This window comes from Acipenser ruthenus, unplaced genomic scaffold (genome assembly GCF_902713425.1).
Source record: "Acipenser ruthenus unplaced genomic scaffold, fAciRut3.2 maternal haplotype, whole genome shotgun sequence".
Lineage (NCBI taxonomy): Eukaryota > Metazoa > Chordata > Actinopteri > Acipenseriformes > Acipenseridae > Acipenser > Acipenser ruthenus.
Window position 1 is genome coordinate 60088 of NW_026708195.1, and position 24913 is coordinate 85000.

At 43.9% G+C, this 24913-nt stretch overlaps 2 protein-coding genes across 8 annotated transcripts in view; one reads left to right on the forward strand and one right to left on the reverse strand.

Moving 5' to 3' along the window:
• Positions 1–321: 321 nt before the first annotated feature.
• Positions 322–5449, forward strand: LOC117414428 (uncharacterized). 7 transcript variants are annotated; one of them, XM_034024178.3, is made up of 6 exons: positions 322–402; positions 1030–1456; positions 1882–1935; positions 2822–3112; positions 3510–3641; positions 4860–5449. In XM_034024178.3, exons 2-6 carry the CDS (start codon positions 1248–1250, stop codon positions 5089–5091), a joined length of 918 nt encoding a protein of 305 aa, XP_033880069.1. In that variant the 5' UTR covers positions 322–402; positions 1030–1247; the 3' UTR covers positions 5092–5449. The 7 variants fall into 7 exon arrangements, with proteins under 7 accessions (XP_033880069.1, XP_058876235.1, XP_033880068.1 ...); XM_059020252.1 differs by having other exon boundaries at positions 361–402; positions 1298–1456; XM_034024177.3 differs by lacking the exon at positions 322–402 and adding an exon at positions 409–660.
• Positions 5450–9544: 4095 nt separating this feature from the next.
• si:dkey-16l2.16 (ras-related protein Rab-35) overlaps positions 9545–24913 on the reverse strand; it is a 16291-nt gene continuing 922 nt past the window's right edge. The window contains exons 2-7 of the mRNA XM_059020253.1: positions 20482–21608; positions 16119–16169; positions 14899–15022; positions 14311–14435; positions 11412–11536; positions 9545–9692 (exon numbers count right to left, since the gene is read on the reverse strand). Coding sequence (XP_058876236.1) covers positions 9564–9692; positions 11412–11536; positions 14311–14435; positions 14899–15022; positions 16119–16169; positions 20482–20542 — 615 coding nt within the window. The 5' untranslated portion in view covers positions 20543–21608 and the 3' untranslated portion in view covers positions 9545–9563. The remainder of the gene's footprint in view (positions 9693–11411; positions 11537–14310; positions 14436–14898; positions 15023–16118; positions 16170–20481; positions 21609–24913) is intronic.

The following is a 24913-nucleotide window of genomic DNA, read 5'->3' on the forward strand; positions in this document are numbered from 1 at the left end:
TCTTTCTTTATTTATTTATTTATGGTATTTTTCTTTCTGAATGTGTTGTCAGGGCAACTTCTCGAACTCCATCGCGCGCACACACACACACACACACACTGTTATAAAATTTCTAAAACATAAAAATAAATAAATAAATAAATAAATAAATAAAATCGTGACCGAAGTGGATATTGTTTTAAAAAAAAAAAAAAAAAAAAATCCCATTTAAAAACCAGAGACCGTTATATTTTAATTGCGCTTTAGAGTCGTCAGAAAGGGGACGACGTCGCGGTGGCTTCTGGGTTCTGTAGTCCAATGTCTGACGCGCGCTGGGTCGCAGGCGGGCTGCTGTAGTCCAGGTCCCAGTGCAGTCTGGGAGATGTAGTGTCTATTACTCATAGAGACGGCAACACAACACGGGTAATGGGCTGAACGTTTGTTTTTGTTGGGTTTTTTTTAAAATTAAACCGAATAACACACCAACAACTTTATAATAGTAATTATAACAACAATAATAATAGTAGCAGTAATAATAAAAGTTGATATATGTATATATAGTGGTGTTGAAATCGAAACTGACGCCTACACGGTGAACAAATCTAAAAACAGAAGGCCGCAACTGAAGCCTCGGGCTGGTTTAGTGTAGGCAGCCGGGGAAGAGGCGCGGATGGTGGGTGTGTAAGTGTAACACATACGAGTATTTTTGAATGTTTTGTGTCTAAACATTTAAAGGAAATGTGCAGCTGCCGCAGAGTGCTAAATAAAATGATTTACTGCTGGTATTTTTCTGAATATATGTGTATATATATGCACAAACACAGATGTATTGTTCGCTGCCAAACTGTCTTTAGTTTCGCTGGTGCACAGCCGAAAGCAAACTTAATCCACTTGAACGAAACAGCAGCCAAAGAAACACAGATTTTTATATTATACTTTATTTATTGATTTATTTATTTATTTATTTAAAAAAACAAAACACACAAAAACCCCCAGTTATCTCGTTTTCTAACATCTTTTTTAATTTCTCTTTGTTTTTTTTTTCTTCAGCATCTGAAGACGACCTCAAAACACCGGACTTTAATATAAACAACAACAAAAACATTCAATTTTTGCATTTCCAAATCTTCAGTCCCGCGTTGTTTAGCGACGCTGAAAGAGATGACCTTTAGGGACTAACCTTTGACCCTTGGCCCACCCCTCCCTTTCCTTCCCCCCCCTCCCCCCCTCCCCCCCTTTCCTCCTCCTGGTGGGACGGACGTCCTGTGATGGACCCCAGGCAGTTTGTGATTGGTACGGTCTCTTCCCAAATTCCCAGAAACTCCATGCCTCCCGGATTGATCCGGAAATCCCGAGGCGGAGCCGAGGGTCACGACCCCTGGCCGGTTGCCAAGGCGGAGTTTCCCTGGCAACAAGATGTCCCTGAAAGCATGCCGTGGGGGGATCCCAGGGGTACAGAGTTCACAGCTACGGAAAGGTTGGTTCAAGTCCTCAAGTCCATTTCTGATTGGTCCCTTTTTTTTGTTTTTTTTAAATAGATAGCCCCTTTAAAAAAATTAGCCCATTTTTTTAAAAATTGACAGTCCCTTTTTTGGAAATTAGCCCCAATTTCTGTAATTGATAGCCCCGTTTTTGAAATCGATGGCCCCCTTTTTGGAAGCCCTAATTAACTCTCGTTCTGTTTGTCTCTCTCTCTCTCACTCTCTCACTCTCACGCTGTCTCTCTTTCCCACGCTCTCTCCTCTCTCTCACTCTCTCGCTCGCTCTCTCACGCTCTCTCTCTCTTACGCTCTCCTCTCTCACGCTCTCTGTCTCCCTCTCTCTCTCCCTCTCTCTCTCTCTCTCTCTCTCTCTCTCTCTCTCTCTCTCTCTCTCTCTCTCTCTCTCTCTCTCTCCGTACAGAAGTCAGTGGCGCTGTGGGAAATCGAAACGACGAATTGACAAGCTTGCAGATCAGTGAGTGTCAGAAACAGAGACCCAGGCATCTTCCACTTTAAAACACCATAGAAAACCGAAGCAGGCCGGTCTTCGTTTGGGACTCTGAAGGGAGCGTCGTCTCATAATTTATTTATTTGTTTTATAATTTTTTTTAATGATGTTATAATTTATAAAGTGCGTTCATATGCTCCCACTGACTCCCTGTGTGTGCGAGTGACCCTGAGCGAGTCGCTTCACCTCCTTGTGCTCCGTCTCTCAGGTGAGACGTCAAACAAACGAGCTCCTATTGGAAGTGACTCTGCAGCAGCAGCAGCAGCAGTTGTTGATGATGCAGAGTTCACCCCCCTAGTCTCTGCGAGTCGCTTCGGATAAAAGCGTCTGCTAAGTGAGTACATGTGTGAAGTAGTGGTTAGGGCTCTGGACTCTTGGCCGGAGGGTCGTGGGTTCAATCCCAGGTGGGGGGGACACTGCTGCTGTACCCTTGAGCAAGGTACTTTACCTAGATTGCTCCAGTAAAAACCCAACTGTATAAATGGGGAATTGTATGTAAAAATAATGTGATATCTTGTAACAATTGTAAGTCGCCCTGGATAAGGGCGTCTGCTAAGAAATATTATTATTATTATTATTATTGAGTCATTTAGCAGACGCTTTTATCCAAAGCGACTCGCAGAGACTAGGGGGGTGAACTCTGCATCATCAACAACTGCTGCTGCTGCTGCTGCAGAGTCACTTCCAATAGGACCTTAGTTTTACGTCTGTTTGTATAAATGGGGAATTGTATGTAAAAAATAATCTGATATCTTGTAACAATTGTAAGTCGCCCTGGATAAGGGCGCCTGCTAAGAAATAAATAATAATAATAATAATAATTTCAACCGCCTCTTCCCTGTCTCACCACCAGGGGGCCTGTGTGCAAACACCTCCTCACTGAAGACATGATGGCAGCTCGCTTCACCTGTCTCAGCCTGGATAACGACCATGCTTACGCCTGCACAGGCTTCCCCACAGCACCCCCACAGCAAGGGCAGAGCAAGGACACTGCTGCGTCTGCCACAGCCGCAGCAGGCGCTTCCAGCTACAGGACAGCTCCCCCAGTGCCCAGGAGGAGGAATGACAACGAGAGGTACCCTGTGGCGCCATCTGTGGACCGGAGGACTAGGGAGTTTCAGCACTTCAGAGAAATAGAGGAAAAGTGAGTGGATCATTTTTAAGTTTCTTATCAAGGAAACACTAAACCCAACGCTATTTGACCTGCATATTTTTGACTCTTTCTCCCCCCCCTCCCTCCCCCTCTACTCCCCCCCTCCCTCCCCCTCTACTCCCCCCCTCCCTCCCCCTCTACTCCCCCTCTACTCCCCTCCCTCCCTCCTCTCCCCCCTCTCCCTCCCCCCTCTCCCCCTCTCCTCTCCCCCTCTCCTCTCCCCCCTCCCCCCTCTCCCCCCTCTCCTCTCTCCCCCTCTCCTCTCCTCTCCCCCTCTCCTCTCCCTCCCTCTCCTCTCCCTCCCTCCCTCCCCCCTCTCCTCCTCCCTCCCTTCCTCCCTCCCTCTCCCTCCCTCCCTCTCCTTCCCCCTCTCCTCCTCCTCGCTCAGACTGGAAATGGAGGAGTGTGAGTTGGATGAATCGGGTTCTGATGTCACCGGCGACGCCCCCCTGATTCTCACAGTGTCGGGGGGGGATCTCAGACTGCCTCCCAGTCTGCCCAGTAACCTGCTCTACTCGCTGTGAGTATTACCAGTAACTCATTAAAGGGCGTTCTGAGCCCCAGGACTGGGTGCGGCAGCAGCAGCAGGGCTAGTGTGAGTAATTATTATTATTATTAAACTCTAATGTAAACCTGCTGAATAATGTTCCCTTGTTAACATATTGAATTCCACCCCCTCTATATAGAATGAACTCCCTCAGCTTCATAGAGTCCAATGAAAGCTGCTGAATAATGTTCCCTTGTTAACATATTGAATTCCACCCCCTCTATATAGAATGAACTCCCTCAGCTTCATAGAGTCCAATGAAAGCTGCTGAATAATGTTCCCTTGTTAACATATTGAATTCCACACCCTCTATATAGAATGAACTCCCTCAGCTTCATAGAGTCCAATGAAAGCTGCTGAATAATGTTCCCTTGTTAACATATTGAATTCCACCCCCTCTATATAGAATGAACTCCCTCAGCTTCTTAGAGTCCAATGAAAGCTGCTGAATAATGTTCCCTTGTTAACATATTGAATTCCACCCCCTCTATATAGAATGAACTCACTCAGCTTCATAGAGTCCAATGAAAGCTGCTGAATAATGTTCCCTTGTTAACATATTGAATTCCACACCCTCTATATAGAATGAACTCCCTCAGCTTCATAGAGTCCAATGAAAGCTGCTGAATAATGTTCCCTTGTTAACATATTGAATTCCACCCCCTCTATATAAATGAACTCACCCAGCTTCATAGAGTCCAATGAAAGCTGCTGAACAATGTTCACTTGTGTGACACTGAGCAAGTCACTTAACCTCCTGGTTATTATTAGTTTATTTAGCAGACGCCTTTATCCAAGGCGACTTACAGAGACTAGGGTGTGTGAACTATGCATCAGCTGCAGAGTCACTTACAACTACGTCTCACCCGAAAGACGGAGCACAAGGAGGTTAAGTGACTTGCTCAGGGTCACACAATGAGTCAGTGGCTGTGGTGGGATTTGAACCGGGGACCTCCTGGTTACAAGCCCTTTTCTTTAACCACTGGATCACACAGCCTCCTTGTGCTCCGTCTTTCGGGTGAGACGTTGTTGTAAGCGACTCTGCAGCTGATGCATAGTTCACACACCCGAGTCTCTGTGAGTCGCCTTGGATAAAGGTGTCTGCTAGATAAAATAATAATAATAATAATAATAATAATAATAATAATAATAATAATAATAACTAACAGGTGTTTTTTTTTTTTTTTTCAGCTATCCCTCTTGCTCTGAGCTCGTTTTGTGGCAGCCTCCTGGCTTTTTAATACCAGAGGCAATCAGGTCGCTGGGAAAGAAACTGGGTCAGAACCAGCAACCAGTCGTGGACCCAGAGACCCCACAGAGCCAGCAGACAGACCTCACCCAGTCGCTGCTGCTGCAGTACCAGCACAGGCCTGCTAGGAGGCAGCAGCAAACTTCAGACAATGATGTTGAGATGGAGATCTGATATAAGAAATAGCTTTGTGTTTTTATTTGTATTATTATTATTATTATTATTAGGCAGAAATGAGAGGCTAGTGAATTAGTCCGCTGTTTGTCTGTGCCACCTGTGACGGAGTGTTCTGTCTCGTTAACGTTCTCTGTCCAGGATGTGGGAGGGGCCAGTAAGCCAGTGCACCAATACCATTTCTACAGGGGTGTGGCTAAAGCACCCTGGGGAATTGTGATTGGTTGCAGACAGCCGAAGGGAGGTGTGGTCAAGCCAAGGAGAATGTATGTGTGTGTAAACTACAACTGAATGAATTGTTTTTACCAGCTTTTTGACTGTTGTTTTTGTTTTTTTAAAATAAATGTCTTATATTGACCATTTTTTTTCCTGCATTCAAACCAGTGAAACTTTGTGTGTGGAGCCACAGTCCAGTATAATATATAAAACTATGGCTATTGAAACTCAGGGGGACTGTCTGAATCATTGCTGGAGCCACAGTCCAGTATAATATATAAAACTGTGGCTATTGAAACTCAGGGGGGCTGTCTGAATCATTGCAGGAGCCACAGTCCAGTATAATATATAAAACTGTGGCTATTGAAACTCAGGGAGGCTGTCTGAATCATTGCTGGAGCCACAGTCCAGTATAATATATAAAACTATGGCTATTGAAACTCAGGGGGGCTGTCTGAATCATTGCTGGAGCCACAGTCCAGTATAATATATAAAACTATGGCTGTTGGAAACATTACATTTTGTTAAATATATTCTTTTATTTCAGTCACGACATTCATCATAAAACCACGTTTAAATGTGTTACAAAGTTTAATAGCAAATTAAACAAAACATTTAAAACAGAAAAAAATAAAATGATTTATTTTTACAGTATTTATATAATCATTTAGTATACCTGCAACCCTGTTTACAATTCACAAAACAAACTTCATGGGAGCAGAAATTGAAGCATTTTAGTCTAGTGATTTCAAACTGCAGTTACAATGTAATTCCAGTCTAGCGATCTCAAACTGCAGTTACAATGTAATTCCAGTCTAGCGATCTCAAACTGCAGTTACAATGTAATTCCAGTCTAGCGATCTCAAACTGCAGTTACAATGTAATTCCAGTCTAGCGATCTCAAACTGCAGTTACAATGTAATTCCAGTCTAGCGATCTCAAACTGCAGTTACAATGTAATTCCAGTCTAGCGATCTCAAACTGCAGTTACAATGTAATTCCAGTCTAGCGATCTCAAACTGCAGTTACAATGTAATTCCAGTCTAGTGATCTCAAACTGCAGTTACAATGTAATTCCAGTCTAGCGATCTCAAACTGCAGTTACAATGTAATTCTAGCGCAGTATAGTTTAGTGATCGTGCACCCTATTGACAGTGCTATGGCAGGTGAATCAGTCCCATGGTGCACACCCAATAATTAATACACACAGCAAACGTCTACCATGAATATTATTATTTAACATACTGTCCAGCTCTGGTCAGAAGTTTTGCATCGCCCTCTCTATATAGAATGAACTAATTTAGCTTCATAGAGTCCAATGAAAGCTGCTGAATAATGTTCCCTTGTTAACATATTGAATTCCACCCCCTCTATATAGAATGAACTCCCTCAGCTTCATAGAGTCCAATGAAAGCTGCTGAATAATGTTCCCTTGTTAACATATTGAATTCCACCCCCTCTATATAGAATGAACTCACTCAGCTTCATAGAGTCCAATGAAAGCTGCTGAATAATGTTCCCTTGTTAACATATTGAATTCCACCCCCTCTATATAGAATGAACTCACTCAGCTTCATAGAGTCCAATGAAAGCTGCTGAATAATGTTCCCTTGTTAACATATTGAATTCCACCCCCTCTATATAGAATGAACTCCCTCAGCTTCATAGAGTCCAATGAAAGCTGCTGAATAATGTTCCCTTGTTAACATATTGAATTCCACACCCAGCGCTTTGGAGTTTTCCCCAGATACTTAATAGAAAAACCGACTGGAAAAATGTGACATTTCGAAATCTAACATGAAATACTCGCTCTACTGCGATTATGGCTTCCGGTAGACTTTCTTTTTGCGATCTCATGTTGCAGCTTATTTTGATTACATGATGTTAAATAAAAAGATCGAAATTATGTTTGTATAGTTTTTATTTACTTATTTATTTATTTATTTTAATTCTCTCAATCCTAAAAATCTAGGAGCTGCAAAACGTTTGGCCAGATCTGTATAGAGGGGTTTGTATCATTTACATACAGTCTTACTATTGCACAGAAATTAGGATGGTTTTCAGTCGTTATTTATTTTTTACAGTAAAATAAAAACACATTTTCTGGTTTCTTCCAGTCTTTTATGCAAAGAAAAACATACAGAAAGAAAGAGAAAGAAAGAAAGGACAGAGCCCCACAATCCTGCTCAATAAAAATCTCTCAATATAATCCCTTCTTCTCGGTGTCTGTGTTAGTTTACTACATTCTGAAAAGAGTTTAGTTTCATTAAAGCTGCAGACAGACAGACAGACAGACAGACAGACAGAGCCCCACAATCCTGTTCAGTTTGACGCTACAATATAATCCCTTCTTCTCGGTGTCTGTGTTAGTTTACTACATTCTGAAAAGAGTTTAGTTTCATTAAAGCTGCAGACAGACAGACAGAGCCCCACAATCCTGTTCAGTTTGACGCTACAATATAATCCCTTCTTCTTGGGGTCTGTGTTAGTTTACTACATTCTGAAAAGAGTTTAGTTTCATTAAAGCTGCAGACAGACAGACAGACAGACAGACAGAGCCCCACAATCCTGTTCAGTTTGACGCTACAATATAATCCCTTCTTCTCGGTGTCTGTGTTAGTTTACTACATTCTGAAAAGAGTTTAGTTTCATTAAAGCTGCAGACAGACAGACAGACAGACAGACAGACAGAGCCCCACAATCCTGTTCAGTTTGACGCTACAATATAATCCCTTCTTCTCGGTGTCTGTGTTAGTTTACTGCATTCTGAAAAGAGTTTAGTTTCATTAAAGCTGCAGACAGACAGGCAGACAGACAGACAGACAGACAGCACGAAGAAATTATATTGAGTTAGTTTACACATAAAGAAAAAGAAAGAAAAAAAACTACTTTGGTTTTAAAATCTACACTTTTAAACTATATTAAGGCAAATTTTATTTTGGCACCTTGTTTGAAGATACACACACAGTTACAAACACCATTTCAAACATAGGACAGTCAAACTCCGTGCTTAACCCACGACGTGCCACTGTCTTCGTCCGAGGACAGCATTTTCTTTAGTGGCATCTTCCTGTCGTTTTCAAATTTCTCTTTAAAACTATCATTAAGAAAACTTGCTCTTCCAAAAGCCAAGTCTAAATGTAACTGAATTCTGCAAGTATTATACAGCCTAAAAGATGAGCTTGGTGGGTTTTTTTTTAAATATTTTGGGGTTTTTTTTCAGCTCTCCCCCACAGTGATGATGAAGGGGCTGAATTTTCTACGCCTTCAGCTTTGCCGTTTTTACTTGTTCAGCCAGCGTGAAATTTCACTGCTCAGACTACAACAACGCGTCTGCCCACAAAACAGGGTCGCAGGGAGAGCGTGGTGACTGACTGAAAACTGTTATAATGTTAGAATAAATCACATTACATTACATAAAAAAACAAACATATTTGATACTGAATCGTGTTACTATGCAGGGTGGAAGACAGCTGAAAACGTTTGTCACTGATCTGTAAAAAAAAAAAAAAAGTGAGAACGAAGTGCACAGCGCCACCACTACTGGTGGCCAGACGTTGTAATTGCAGTTTCCAGTTATAATATTCACAGCACTGTAGCGAAAAGCATTTCCCTGCAAAGCCAAAAATCCACATTCAAAAAGGCAAAACGTTAGCCAACATTTTCAAATCTTTCGCTATAACAGACATCGGTCGCCCCAAACCCCTTCTCTGCGTCGTCGGAGGATCGGTATATAATTTGGTCTTCAAAATTAAATCACCCATAACTATTAAAACACTGAATAATAGTGCTAAACTTCTAAATACTAAAAGAAACGTAATTAATACAATAGCAAACGTTTCCACTAGAAGTCTTTCTCAGCGTCTTCAGTGTAAATTCAATGACAAACGTTTCCACTAGAAGTCTTTCTCAGCGTCTTCAGTGTGAATTCAATGGCAAACGTTTCCACTAGAAGTCTCTCAGCGTCTTCAGTGTAAATTCAATGGCAAACGTTTCCACTAGAAGTCTCTCTCAGCGTCTTCAGTGTAAATTCAATGGCAAACGTTTCCACTAGAAGTCTCTCTCAGCGTCTTCAGTGTAAATTCAATGGCAAACGTTTCCACTAGAAGTCTTTCTCAGCGTCTTGACTTGTTATTTTATACAATCGTCCCATCTCTTCCCTCCAGCCCTCTTCCCGGCTTTTTAAAAGAATATTGTAAGGCTTTTTGTTAGTTTCCTCCCTCCCTCCCTCCCTCCCTCCGTCTCCTCCTCCTCCCTCAGCAACACTTCTTGGACTTCTTCTTACTGGGCTTGCTATTGATCTTCACCAGATCTCCTCTCCTCTCCAGTCTGGCCTGCGATGCTTTCTTGGCCCGTAAAACCATCCGCGTCATCCCCATGAACATCTGAAAACAAAGAAGTGGCTCCTACAGTTATCAATCAAACCACTTCTACACATCCAGAGAGAGAGAGAGAGAGAGAGAGAGAGAGAAGCGGCTCCTACAGTTATCAATCAAACCACTTCTACACATCCAGAGAGAGAGAGAGAGAGAGAGAGAGAGAGAGAGAGAGAGAGAAGCGGCTCCTACAGTTATCAATCAAACCACTTCTACACATCCAGAGAGAGAGAGAGAGAGAGAGAGAGAGAGAGAGAGAGAGAGAGAGAGAGAGAGAGAGAGAGAGAGAGAGAGAGAAGCGGCTCCTACAGTTATCAATCAAACCACTTCTACACATCCAGAGAGAGAGAGAGAGAGAGAGAGAGAGAGAGAGAGAGAGAGAGAGAGAGAGAGAGAGAGAGAGAGAGAGAGAGAGAGAGAGAGAGAGGGAGAGAGAGGGAGAGAGAGAGAGAGAGAAGCGGCTCCTACAGTTATCATCAATCAAACCACTTCTACATATCCAGAGAGAGAGAGAGAGAAAGAAAGAAAGAAAGAAAGAAAAAGAGAGAAAGAATGAAAGGAGTTTAGAATTCAGTTTTAAAAAGGAAATATCACAGAGACACATCAGCAGTCAGGGCAGAACATTCAAGTCTTGTCTTTTCTGGTTTTTAAATCGTATTACACCACGATGTGCTAGAAATCACAATGAGTAAACAACAACAACAACAACAACAACAAACAACCATGCGTCGTGCTTTACAATCGATTCTAAAAGAACACACTTTTAAAAATGAATTGTCCACCTTTGTCTGCTTTTTACAACGTACCCCCTCCTGCTGAAACCCATCCTAATTTTTGCGGGCCAGTTTCAAAGCCACGGTTCTGCCCCTGTCCTCCAGAAACACGCGGTTGTGAAGTCAGTGTGTTATAGAAGCTGGATGAAGGCTGGTCTTAAATCACACGCGTGTGCGCTGTGTACCGCTGGCAGCCGGTAATAAAGACTTTAACACTGAAGTCTATGGGACAGGATTGGACCCTGGGAAAATGCTGTGAAGAACAGGAACTTGCCTTTATCAGGATCGCTAATCACCGCTATCTACTGTATATTTAAATAAAACATTTTAAATGACTCTCTGCTCTGTGGCACTGTCCCCCCCCCCCCCCCCCCCCAAAAAAAAAAAGGAGAAATAGAATTTTAAAAAGTCCTTCAGATGAGACGTCAAACAAACGAGCTCCTATTGGAAGTGACTCTGCAGCAGCAGCAGCAGCAGTTGTTGATGATGCAGAGTTCACCCCCCTAGTCTCTGGAAGTCACTTTGGATAAAAGCATCTGCTAAATGACTCAATGATAATAATAATAATAATAATAATAATAATATTTCTTAGCAGACGCCCTTATCCAGGGTGACTCACAATTGTTACAAGACATCACATTATTTTTACATACAATTCCCCATTTATGCTGTTGGGTTTTTACTGGAGCAATCTAGGTAAAGTACCTTGCTCAAGGGTACAGCAGCAGTGCCCCCCCCACCTGGGATTGAACCCACGACCCTCCAGTCAAGAGTCCAGAGCCCTGACCACTACTCTGTCGCATTGCCTCTGTGTCGCTTCAGGTGTGTGCGGTCAGGACGCTGCAGAAGTAACTTGTCATCTGATGAAATCTCTCACTGTGTCTGGTGTGTAGCTACCTTAACCCCGAACCCCAAATAAAGCATGCAATTTTCCGAAGCTGCGCGGGTCATTACCCTCCTCCACATTGAGGTTCTCTTTGGCGCTGGTCTCGTACAGGGGTACCCCCATCGACTCGCCGAACCTGCGGGCATCCTGGGGGTCCACCTGACTGCGAGAGGGGTCCTCGCTCTTATTACCCACTGGAGAGAGAGAGAGAGAGAGAGAGAGAGAGAGAGAGAGAGAGAGAGAGAGAGAATCAAAATCAGCCAAACATCCTAAATTTTTTTTTTTAAAAACACGACAGAATGGCCCGTCTTTCTGCACCTATGCCAATCAGACTCCTATTGCACAGCAGTGTGATCCATTCCAGGTTTTACTAACCAGCTTGATCAGCCCCCAGTGTGTCTAGCTAACAAGCTCAGGTGTGTCCGATTATTAAACTCTTAGTGAAACCAGGACTGGATCACACTGCTGTGCAGCGCAGGGATGGGTTAGGGCTCAGAGAGAACGTTCCATGTGTTTTTTGATGCAGTAGAGTTTCACACTGGCCAGTCTTTCTGCACCTGTGCCATCATCTCTCTGTCTCGCTCTCCGCCCTCTCTCACTCTGTCTCCCTCTCTCTCTCTCGCTCCTCTCCCCTGTCTCTCGCTCGCTCTCTCTCTCTCCCCCATCTCTCTCTCTCTCTCATCCTCACCCAGTATCTTGTCTATATCACAGTATCATCTCTCTCTCTCTCTCTCTCTCTCTCCTCCTCACCCAGTATCTTGTCTATATCACAGTATCATCTCTCTCTCTCTCTCCCTCACCCAGTATCTTGTCTGTATCACAGTATCATCTCTCTCTCCTCACCCAGTATCTTGTCTATATCACAGTATCATCTCTCTCTCTCTCCTCTCTCACTCACCCCAGTATCTTGTCTATATCACAGTATCATCTCTCTCTCTCTCCTCACCACAGTATCTTGTCTGTATCACAGTATCACCCGTCTCGCTCTCCCCATCTCTCCCTCTCCCTCTCACCTCTCACCCAGTATCTTGTCTGTATCACAGTATCATCTCTCTCTTCCTCACCCAGTATCTTGTCTGTATCACAGTATCACCCGTCTCGCTCTCCCCCATCTCTCCCTCTCCCTCTCCCCTCTCACCCAGTATCTTGTCTGTATCACAGTATCATCTCTCTCTCCTCACCCAGTATCTTGTCTGTATCACAGTATCACCCGTCTCGCTCTCCCCATCTCTCCCTCTCCCTCTCCCTCTCACCCAGTATCTTGTCTATATCACAGTATCATCTCTCTCTCTCTCTCTCTCTCTCTCTCCTCACCCAGTATCTTGTCTATATCACAGTATCTCTCTCTCTCTCTCTCTCTCCTCACCCAGTATCTTGTCTATATCACAGTATCATCTCTCTCTCCTCACCCAGTATCTTGTCTGTATCACAGTATCATCTCTCTCTCCTCACCCAGTATCTTGTCTGTATCACAGTATCATCTCTCTCTCCTCACCCAGTATCTTGTCTGTATCACAGTATCACCCGTCTCGCTCTCCCCCATCTCTCTCTCTCTCCTCACCAGTATCTTGTCTGTATCACAGTATCATCTCTCTCTCTCCTCACCCAGTATCTTGTCTGTATCACAGTATCATCTCTCTCTCTCTCTCTCTCTCTCCTCACCCAGTATCTTGTCTATATCACAGTATCATCTCTCTCTCTCTCTCCTCACCCAGTATCTTGTCTATATCACAGTATCATCTCTCCTCTCTCTCTCCTCACCCAGTATCTTGTCTGTATCACAGTATCATCTCTCTCTCTCCTCACCCAGTATCTTGTCTGTATCACAGTATCATCTCTCTCTCTCTCTCTCTCTCTCCTCACCCAGTATCTTGTCTATATCACAGTATCATCTCTCTCTCTCTCTCCTCACCCAGTATCTTGTCTATATCACAGTATCATCTCTCTCTCTCTCTCCTCACCCAGTATCTTGTCTGTATCACAGTATCATCTCTCTCTCTCCTCACCCAATATCTTGTCTGTATCACAGTATCATCTCTCTCTCTCTCTCTCTCTCTCTCTCCTCACCCAGTATCTTGTCTATATCACAGTATCATCTCTCTCTCTCTCTCCTCACCCAGTATCTTGTCTATATCACAGTATCATCTCTCTCTCTCTCTCTCCTCACCCAGTATCTTGTCTGTATCACAGTATCATCTCTCTCTCCTCACCCAGTATCTTGTCTGTATCACAGTATCATCTCTCTCTCCTCACCCAGTATCTTGTCTGTATCACAGTATCACCCGTCTCGCTCTCCCCATCTCTCCCTCTCCCTCTCCCTCTCACCCAGTATCTTGTCTATATCACAGTATCATCTCTCTCTCTCTCTCCTCACCCAGTATCTTGTCTATATCACAGTATCATCTCTCTCTCTCCTCACCCAGTATCTTGTCTGTATCACAGTATCATCTCTCTCTCCTCACCCAGTATCTTGTCTGTATCACAGTATCACCCGTCTCGCTCTCCCCATCTCTCCCTCTCCCTCTCCCTCTCACCCAGTATCTTGTCTATATCACAGTATCATCTCTCTCTCTCCTCACCCAGTATCTTGTCTATATCACAGTATCATCTCTCTCTCTCCTCACCCAGTATCTTGTCTATATCACAGTATCATCTCTCTCTCTCTCTCTCCTCACCCAGTATCTTGTCTGTATCACAGTATCATCTCTCTCTCCTCACCCAGTATCTTGTCTATATCACAGTATCATCTCTCTCTCTCCTCACCCAGTATCTTGTCTGTATCACAGTATCATCTCTCTCTCCTCACCCAGTATCTTGTCTGTATCACAGTATCATCACTCTCTCTCCTCACCCAGTATCTTGTCTGTATCACAGTATCATCTCTCTCTCTCCTCACCCAGTATCTTGTCTGTATCACAGTATCACCCGTCTCGCTCTCCCCATCTCTCCCTCTCCCTCTCCCTCTCACCCAGTATCTTGCACACGTTGTCGCAGTTCTGTCCGATCTCGTTGAGCCACCTCTTCACGTTCACGAAGGACTCTGGATTCGTCACGTCATAGACGATGATCACGCCGTGCGTGTTCCTGTAGTACCTGCGAACACGCCAGCGACACGCCATCAACACGCAATTCCACACACAGGTCTGCAGCACGTATACAAACAGCTGTGGTCCAAAGGTTTTGCATCAGTCTATAGAATATACACAGAACCGGAATACATTGAAAAAAAATTATATTTTAAATATATAATTATTAAAATAAAATAAAATTCTGCCTGTTTCTCCCCCCCCCCTCCGCTGATAAAACTAAACAAAAAAAACAGGAAGCCCTATCGCATCACTTCCCGAGTTCCTGCCAGTCTCACTGTGGTTCCCGTAGCAACAGCACTCCTGCTTCCCGTTTCATAGGAGAAGGGGCTGTGGGGTTTTTTTTTTTAAGCACAAAAACTGGCTTCTAAACAATAAAAGGTTTTAAATTGGAAATGTCTGCTTGTTGAACTGTACAGTGCACTGTATAAAATAAGGTTTTTTCTTATTACTCTCTGTCTCTCACTCACGTTGATGTGATCGTGCGAAACCTCTCCTGTCCGGCCGTGTCCCAGATTTGCAGCTTCACTTTCTCCCCGTCGATTTCCACCGTGCGAATCTTAAAATCCACCCCAATCGTCGTGATGTAACTGCCTGAATACAACAGTAATAATACTTTAACTAGCTAGGACTACAGTTCCCAGCATGCCTTTTCACCTGCGGCAATGGTGAGGGATGCTGGGAGCTGTAGTTCTTTATGCTGTGGTCTTGTAGCACAATACAGACCTCTTAATCGGTACAGCACTAGCTGGAACTACAGTTCCCAGCATGCTTTTTCACCTGCGGCAATGGTGAGGGATGCTGGGAGCTGTAGTTCTTTATGCTGTGGTCTTGTAGCACAATACAGACCTCTTAATCGGTACAGCACTAGCTGGAACTACAGTTCCCAGCATGCTTTTTCACCTGCGGCAACGGTGAGGGATGCTGGGAGCTGTAGTTCTTTATGCTGTGGTCTTGTAGCACAATACAGACCTCTTATAATCGGTACAGCACTAGCTGGAACTACAGTTCCCAGCATGCTTTTTCACCTGCGGCCACGGTGAGGGATGCTGGGAGCTGTAGTTCTTTATGCTGTGGTCTTGTAGCACAATACAGACCTCTTAATCGGTACAGCACTAGCTGGAACTACAGTTCCCAGCATGCTTTTTCACCTGCGGCAATGGTGAGGGATGCTGGGAGCTGTAGTTCTTTATGCTGTGGTCTTGTAGCACAATACAGACCTCTTAATCGGTACAGCACTAGCTGGAACTACAGTTCCCAGCATGCTTTTTCACCTGCGGCCATGGTGAGGGATGCTGGGAGCTGTAGTTCTTTATGCTGTGGTCTTGTAGCACAATACAGACCTCTTATAATCGGTACAGCACTAGCTGGAACTACAGTTCCCAGCATGCTTTTTCACCTGCGGCCATGGTGAGGGATGCTGGGAGCTGTAGTTCTTTATGCAGTGATACACAAATGATACAGCCCTCTATTACGATACATCATGTAAAGAAAGCATCGCGATTCATCGACACACAGTGAATACATTGCAAACAGCACAGAAAGTTAGACTGCGGGGGAAAAACTACTAACATGTCGCTAGAAACTGCTTGACTCTTTGAATAAAGAGACAGGAGGATCTCCAAACATCCCAGAGAGCGAAGGGGAGGGAAAGTCCTTTGACTCTGCAAACAGGAGGAGTCTCTCTTACCTGAGAAGGTGTTGTCAGCGAAACGGAGCAGCAAACTGCTCTTCCCCACATCTAGAGAGAAAACAGACAGACAGACAGTGATACTGGAGCCGCTACTCAAACAGAGACAGACAGACAGACAGACAGACAGACAGACAGACAGACAGAGATACTGGAGCCGCTACTCAAACACAGAGACAGACAGACAGACAGTGATACTGGAGTCGCTACTCAAACAGAGACAGACAGACAGACAGTGATACTGGAGCCGCTACTCAAACAGAGACAGACAGACAGACAGTGATACTGGAGCCGCTACTCAAACAGAGACAGACAGACAGACAGTGATACTGGAGCCGCTACTCAAACAGAGACAGACAGACAGACAGTGATACTGGAGCCGCTACTCAAACAGAGACAGACAGACAGACAGTGATACTGGAGCCGCTACTCAAACAGAGACAGACAGACAGACAGTGATACTGGAGCCGCTACTCAAACAGAGACAGACAGACAGACAGTGATACTGGAGCCGCTACTCAAACAGAGACAGACAGACAGACAGTGATACTGGAGCCGCTACTCAAACAGAGACAGACAGACAGACAGACAGTGATACTGGAGCCGCTACTCAAACAGAGACAGACAGACAGACAGAGACAGTGATTCTGCAGCCCCTACTCAAACACAGAGACAGACAGACAGACAGTGATACTGCAGCCCCTACTCACAAACACTGCAGAGAATGAGGAGACTAATGCTAATAATAATAATAATAATAATAATAATAATGCTAATAATAATATTATCTTTATTATCATTATTATTATTAATTATTGTTATTAGGGGAGGGCAACAATATGAAACTTGTTTATCGATATTTTGATATAGAGAATATCGAAGTCTTCAAAAACACAGAAATACAAGAACTAGGGCTTGGCAATTAATCGCAGTTAACTTCTGAGATTAACGCGTACGAATTATTAATTTTTTTTTTTAAAACACGCTCCCTCTGTGTCTTGAGTTTGAACAGAAAGAGAACCACAGAACTGCATGACTGAACGGGAGATTTGTTTTAACAAAAAAACAAAACAAAACAGAAAGCAAAACCCGGTCAGCTTCGAAAGAGGACTTGGTTGTTTTTTTTCGGATCTCTGCAAGCCTGGCATCAGCCCACGTCTACGTGGGGAGCGACACTCTGGATTAAAACAGAGTTTGCAATAAAACGAGGATTCCTGGACAGGTCCCTCGTGCGATCATCTGTTTATTTGTACGTTGTGCGAGGGGGTTAATGTTTCCGTGGGACACTGTAAAAACGACGCGCTTGGGCCCTATAGCCTGGAGGTCGCCGGTTCGAGTCCAGGCCGTTCCTTTGCCGTGGACGGGAGCTCCCAGGGATTGGCAGAGCGCCCCCTGGGGGAGGGAGGGTTAGGTTTGGCCAGGGTGTCCTCGGCTCAGCAGCGCCCCCTGTGGTCTGGCCGGGCGCCTGCGGGCTCGCCTGTAAGCTGTCCAAGAGAAAAAAACATAACCGGACATTCCAAATCGAGGGGGGGGGGGGGGGGGTAAATAATAATAATAATAATAATAATAATAATAATAATAATAATAATAATAATGCCTCCAGTCTGCCTCCGTTATCCCGTTTTCAGACGGTTTATTTATTTCAAAATTGTTCCTATCCTTTTTCTTTTTAGTTTAGTATTGACTGTCGACCCAGGGGACTTTTTCAACCTAAAAAAAAAGAAGGACCAGGGGTCACAAATGGAGATTAGATAAAGGGGCATTCAGAACAGAAAATAGGAGGCACTTTTTTTACACAGAGAATCGTGAGGGTCTGGAACCAACTCCCCAGTAATGTTGTTGAAGCTGACACCCTGGGATCCTTCAAGAAGCTGCTTGATGAGATTCTGGGATCAATAAGCTACTAACAACCAAACGAGCAAGATGGGCCGAATGGGGCCTCCTCTCGTTTGTAAAACTATGTTCTTAAATACAAATACCAGAATTTAAACTCCTCTCAGACTGCACTAAAGTCCCCATTCTACCGGGAGAGAAAGAGGGGACTATATGAATCCTGTCGCAGCCGAAGAGACACCCTGAAACAACACATGACCTGCGTTACTGTCAATGGGGAGGGAGAGAGGGAGGGAGGGAGAGGGGGAGGGAGTCGCACTGTACTTGCAAAGGGACTGTTTTCTGCTCTGAGGTGTGCAATGTTTACTTGCTGCGTTAGAAATTGCTTTGGCAAGGGGACAGCATTAACCCGCTGGCTGTTTCAGATCCTTAAAAGCCGCAGGAGAAGCCACGCGGTTTCAGAGCTGGGTGTGAAGGTCAGGAGTTGCAGTTCTGTTTCTGCCTCGTTGCATTAGCGTACAAATAAAAAGCAAGTCTCTGTGAGTCTACGTGAATTTATTTATTTATTTAAATAGAACAATATCGCGATATGGAAATTATCGATATCATATCAAAACATCGATACTGGTGCCCATCCCTAATAATAATAATAATAATAATAATAATAATAATAATAAGCATTATTCTTTTTATTATTATGATTAATAATGCTAATAAATTATAATGCTATTAATAAGTATTCTCCTTTTTATTAGCATTATTAATAATAATAATAATAATAATAATAATAATAATAATAATATCAGGTGCTAGTCCGCCACTGACTCTCATATTGCGTTTTGGGCCATTTTAATTTCTTTAAAATGAGCAAAGCGAGGGTGATATTAAAAGGAGTGATATTAAGCAGGTTTGCTAGAGAGAGAGAGAGAGAGGAGGTGGAGAGGAGAGGGAAAGAGGTGGGGAGGAGGGAGGAGGGAGAGAGAGAGGAATTCAAAATAAAGGAGAAATCATTTATCATGTAAAGAATCACAATTCTTCAATGCAAAGTGCACCAGTACAGTCAGATAGAGAGAGAGAGAGAGAGAAAGAGAAAGAGAAAGAGAGACAGAGACACAGAGAGATAGAGAGAGAGATAGAGACTGATCTTCAATGGCAATGCAGACAGACAGTGGAGCTACAATGGCAATAATGGTTCTGTATTACACTGAGGGGCAATGGTAGCACAAGTATAGGGCAGCTGCAATGGGGTGAGGCTGGTAGAATGGGACCACAGTGTGCTGACTATACCCTAAATGATATTCAATGGCAATGCAGACAGACAGTGGAGCTACAATGGCAATAATGGTTCTGTATTACACTGAGGGGCAATGGTAGCACAAGTATAGGGCAGCTGCAATGGGGTGAGGCTGGTAGAATGGGACCACAGTGTGCTGACTATACCCTAAATGATATTCAATGGCAATGCAGACAGACAGTGGAGCTACAATGGCAATAATGGTTCTGTATTACACTGAGGGGCAATGGTAGCACAAGTATAGGGCAGCTGCAATGGGGTGAGGCTGGTAGAATGGGACCACAGTGTGCTGACTATACCCTAAATGATCTTCAATGGCAATGCAGACAGACAGTGGAGCTACAATGGCAATAATGGTTCTGTATTACACTGAGGGGCAATGGTAGCACAAGTATAGGGCAGCTGCAATGGGGTGAGGCTGGTAGAATGGGACCACAGTGTGCTAACTATACCCTAAATGATCTTCAATGGCAATGCAGACAGACAGTGGAGCTACAATGGCAATAATGGTTCTGTATTACACTGAGGGGCAATGGTAGCACAAGTATAGGGCAGCTGCAATGGGGTGAGGCTGGTAGAATGGGACCACAGTGTGCTGACTATACCCTAAATGATCTTCAATGGCAATGCAGACAGACAGTGGAGCTACAATGGCAATAATGGTTCTGTATTACACTGAGGGGCAATGGTAGCACAAGTATAGGGCAGCTACAATGGGGTGAGGCTGTGATGGACAGAGTTAAACATACAGATACTGGGAGGAGAGACAGATAGCTGGGACGGACAACTAGAAAGACAGACAGAGAGACGTTGAAAAAGACTGATAAATGGATGTACAGGAAGTTAAACATACAGATAGCTGTTAAACAGAGAGACTGGATTAACTCAGGCAGAGCAGGGGGCGACTCAGCCCTGAATTGAAACGTCAAACAGGAAGCCAGGGTGACCCTGCTCGCTTCCGGTCATTGTGTGGCATCCTGTGACGTTAACCCCTTCAGAGCCAGACAGGAAACGGAGCAGTGCAGTGTTATTGTAAAGAAACAAACACAGGGAGGGGAATCGGACTCCTGTTGCACAGCAGTGTCGCCCAGTCCAGGTTTTACTACCAGCTTGATCAGCCCCCAGTGTGTCTAGCTAACAAGCTCAGGTGTGTCTGATTATTAAACTCCTAGTGAAACCAGGACTGGATCACACTGCTGTGCAGCGGGAGTCCCTGAAACAGATTGAAGAACATACTTGAGTCTCCAATTATGAGCAGCTTGAACAGATGGTCATAATCCTTTCCAGCCATTCCCATTTCTTTTTCCTCGGAATCCAAGAATATTCCGGTTCCCAAAACGTCCAGAAATCCCAAGGAATTCTTTCCCCTGCCCCCCCCCGCCCAGCCCCTCCAAGCAAACAAAACTAAATCTGTTTGTTTGTTTTCCACGTTGGGGATTCCAAGAGAACGGTGAAGAGAAACTTTATCCAGTTGTTTGTAAATCCGACAATTTTCCGGTCACTTTATTCCCAGTTTTGTTTTTTGCAAAAATTCCAAAAGAGGTAAAAACGAAAAGATTCCCAGTTTTTCCACACAAAAAAAAAAAAACACCCAAAATTTCAGTTTTTGTAATCCCAAGAGAATTCCAGTAATCAGGAATTTCCCAGTTCTAAAGATACTTAATTCCCAAAACACAGACACACAAACTAGATTTCCTTCAGATTAAGTTTGCCGTCTCTTTCCCCCCTCAAAAAATATATATATTTTTAAATATAAAACACACACTGTGAAACAACGCAGTGGCCAATTTAGAGCTTCAATCAAGTATTCAGAATCTTATCAATAACATTTAAAGTCGAGACGTCTCTTAGAACTACACTGAATTACAATATTATCACAGAATAAATCTTAATTCTCCCAAAACTGTGAAAAACCTCGTTTCTTTCATTGTTCTGTTCTTAAGCAAACTCGACTTCAATTTGTTCTGCGTCGTTGTTTCTGAATCTGTTTCGTTGAAACGCTTCTCGGTGCGTTTTCACTCCCCACCCCAATTCTGGAATTTTAAAAAATTGAGCTTAAGCTGGCTTTTAAAAAAAAAAAGTAATAATATAAATTCTATTCGTATTATTTCTGGAGTAATTTTAAAGGCGAAGAGGTTCTCAGTTTGATTTCATCATATTTTCTGTCTGTCTCGTCCCCTTTTCTTAGATTATAGAGAGATAGATATTGAATGTAACTCTTCAGGAAGAAGTCTAATCAATTTCTTTAAAAAAAAAAAAAAAAGAAATTATTTTCATCGATGTTCCTCTCTTTCCTTCCCTCTTTTTTCAAAGAACAGGAATGTTATTTTTCCGTTTCAAAAGAAAATGTGAAATACTCACTCCTGAAAAAAAAGAGAAATAGATCAATTATTATTTAATTATTATTTAATGAAGTCAAAACGTACACGTCTGCTTGACTTGAGCCTCTTCAGTTTCTGATTGAGTGTTACTGAAGTTCTGGATCAACTACCGATAATATCACAAGATCCACTCAACAAACAAACAGACAGGAGGAGAAACAGAGACTTGCAATATCTCTCACACACACACATTACACTGATGAAGGCACTAGAGCCCAAACGCTGGTCTGCTTGACTCAGTTTAGTTTCAGTAACGCTGATGAAGGCACTAGAGCCCAAACGCTGGTCTGCTTGACTCAGTTTAGTTTCAATAACGCTGATGAAGGCACTAGAGCCCAAACGCTGGTCTGCTTGACTCAGTTTAGTTTCAGTAACGCTGATGAAGGCACTAGAGCCCAAACGCTGGTCTGCTTGACTCAGTTTAGTTTCAGTAACACTGATGAAGGCACTAGAGCCCAAACGCTGGTCTGCTTGACTCAGTTTAGTTTCAGTAACGCTGATGAAGGCACTAGAGCCCAAACGCTGGTCTGCTTGACTCAGTTTAGTTTCAATAACGCTGATGAAGGCTGCTTGACTCTCTCTCAGTCTCCTAGTTGTTTTTCTTCCCCTGGAGTTGTAGTTTAGACTCTGAGATAACGATGCAGGCGTGGTTCATGTAAGGATGTTCCACTCAGCAAAACTGCAGACAAAGCACCGACTGTTTAAAAGCAACGCAGCTCCAGATTTATTTGCACAAACTCAGCTTCTAGTCTCTCTCTCTGTTTGGGAAATAAAACCAGCCAAGACAGGCAGGCAGGCACACGAGAGACACACACACACACACGAGACAGAGAGAGACACACGAGAGAGAGAGAGAGACACACACGAGAGAGAGAGAGAGAGAGACACATGAGAGAGAGAGACACACACACAAACACGAGAGACACACACACGAGAGAGAGAGAGAGACACACACACGAGAGAGACACACGAGAGACACACACACACGACAGAGGCAGACAGACACAGACCTCTCTCACTCCCTGTTTTATTTCAAGCCTGTCCTTTAATTTGTGTATCAAACAGCTGTGTTGTTTCCAGTGCCTAAATTAGCCTGCCTGTGAGAGAGAGAGAGAGAGAGAGAGAGAGAGAGAGAGAGAGAGAGGATAGCTACACAACACTAACAAACTTCTAGAATAATAAGATCCGGCACTAGCTGTGACCCTCCCCGTAATCAAACACAGCTCTCTGTATTTGCAGAGACAACAACCATGTTCAGATTGATACAAACACAACGAGGTGACTTTTAAAACACTGAGGTACAGAGAGAGAGAGGGGAGAGAAGAGAAGAGAGGAGAAAGACAGGAGGAGAGCGAGACAGAGGAGAGGAGAGAGAGACAGAGGAGAGGAGAGAGAGGGTGAGGAGAGAGAGAGCAACAGAGGAGAGGAGAGCGACAGAGGAGAGGAGAGAGAGACAGAGAGGAGAGAGAGGGTGAGGAGAGAGAGGGCAAGAGAGGAGAGCGACAGAGGAGAGGGGGTGAGGAGACAGAGGAGAGAGAAGAGAGGAGAAAGAGAGGAGGAGAGCGACAGAGGAGAGGAGAGAGAGAGACAGAGGAGAGGAGAGAGACAGAGGAGAGGAGAGAGAGGGCAAGAGAGGAGAGGAGGGCAAGAGAGGAGAAAGAGAGGAGAGCGACAGAGGAGGAGAGGAGAGGAGAGAGACAGAGGAGGAGAGAGAGACGGAGGAGAGGAGAGAGAGACAGAGGAGAGAGAGGGTGAGGAGAGAGAGGAGAGGAGAAAGACAGAGGACAGAGAGACAGAGGCGAGGAGAGAGAGGGCGAGGAGAGAGAGGGCAAGAGAGGAGAAAGAGGGTGAGGAGACAGAGGAGAGGAGAAAGAGGGTGAGGAGACAGAGGAGAGGAGAAAGAGGGTGAGGAGACAGAGGAGAGGAGAAAGAGGGTGAGGAGAGGAGAGAGAGACAGAGAGGACACACCACAGATTAACTTGTATATAATACTGGGGTACACGGAGAGAGGGGAGGAGAGACAGAGAGAGATGGTTGACTATTTTGTCATTCCAATAAAGCCTTTTTTTAATTGAATTTTTTGAATAGAAAGTCACACAGGCGCAGAGCCAGCACCCCTCCCTCTTGGAGGAAGGATGGAAATAAGTTATGCACGAGGTTACATAACTGAAAACGAAACTGTGCTAGCGAAAACGAGGATTATAAACCTGTCTGTCTGTCTGTCTGTCTGTCTGTCTGTGTCTGTCTGGTATTTTTAACTCTTGAGCAAGACTGGAATTCATCAGAATTTTGCGATTTCTTTGTAATGTAAATGTTTTTTTCTGTGAACTATTTATAAATATCTTTTGTAACAATAAAAGCCTTTTGCACACTTATCTGTCTGTGTATTGATGTGTGTGATTTTGTTTTTTCAAGTACTGATTAGTAGTGATATTTATATTAAGTAAATATAATACTTCAGCTGAAACGTGAATAGTCGTATATATGCACACAAAAATACATCTCGAGTACAGAAATAAAACAGCGAATTCAGCAAACATACAACTCATATAAATATCTAAGAGAGAGAGAGAGAGAGGCAAAGTCAACTGTAAACTGTGTGTCTGTCTGTCTGTCTCAGTATGTGTGTGTCTGTCTGTCTGTCCGTCTGTCTCTGTGTGTGTCTGTCTGTGTGTGTGTGTGTATGTGTGTCTGTCCGTCTGTCTCTGTGTGTATGTGTGTGTGTCTGTCTGTCTGTCTGTGTCTGTCTCTGTGTGTGTGTGTCTGTCCGTCTGTCTCTGTGTGTGTGTATGTGTGTCTGTCTGTCTGTCTCTGTGTGTGTGTATGTGTGTCTGTCTGTCTGTCTCTGTGTGTGTGTGTATGTGTGTGTCTGTCTGTCTCTGTGTGTGTGTGTATGTGTGTGTCTGTGTGTGTCTGTCTGTCTGTGTGTGTGTGTGTGTGTGTCTGTCTCTGTGTGTGTGTGTCTGTCCGTCTGTCTGTCTCTGTGTGTGTGTCTGTCTGTCTCTGTGTGTGTGTGTCTGTCTGTCTGTCTGTCTCTGTGTGTGTGTCTGTCCGTCTGTCTCTGTGTGTGTGTGTCTGTCCGTCTGTCTCTGTGTGTGTATGTGTCTGTCTGTCTGTCTCTGTGTGTGTGTGTGTGTGTGTCTGTCTGTCTGTCTGTCTGTCTGTCTGTCTGTCTGTCTGTCTGTCTGTCTCGGTATGTTTGTCCGTCTGTCTGTGATGTCAGTTATTTTAGTAAAATCTGCAGCAAAGTTGACAAGAGAGGGCGTTACATTAGCAACGGGTTCACA

Excerpts from the sequence above, each read along its gene's own strand:
- LOC117414428 (XM_034024178.3), top strand. The coding sequence starts at position 1,248 with ATGGACCCCAGGCAGTTTGTGATTGGTACGGTCTCTTCCCAAATTCCC. Across the intron at positions 3,113-3,509 it reads TTCAGAGAAATAGAGGAAAA|ACTGGAAATGGAGGAGTGTG; the intron begins GTGAGTGGATCA and ends CTCCTCGCTCAG. Across the intron at positions 3,642-4,859 it reads AGTAACCTGCTCTACTCGCT|CTATCCCTCTTGCTCTGAGC; the intron begins GTGAGTATTACC and ends TTTTTTTTTCAG.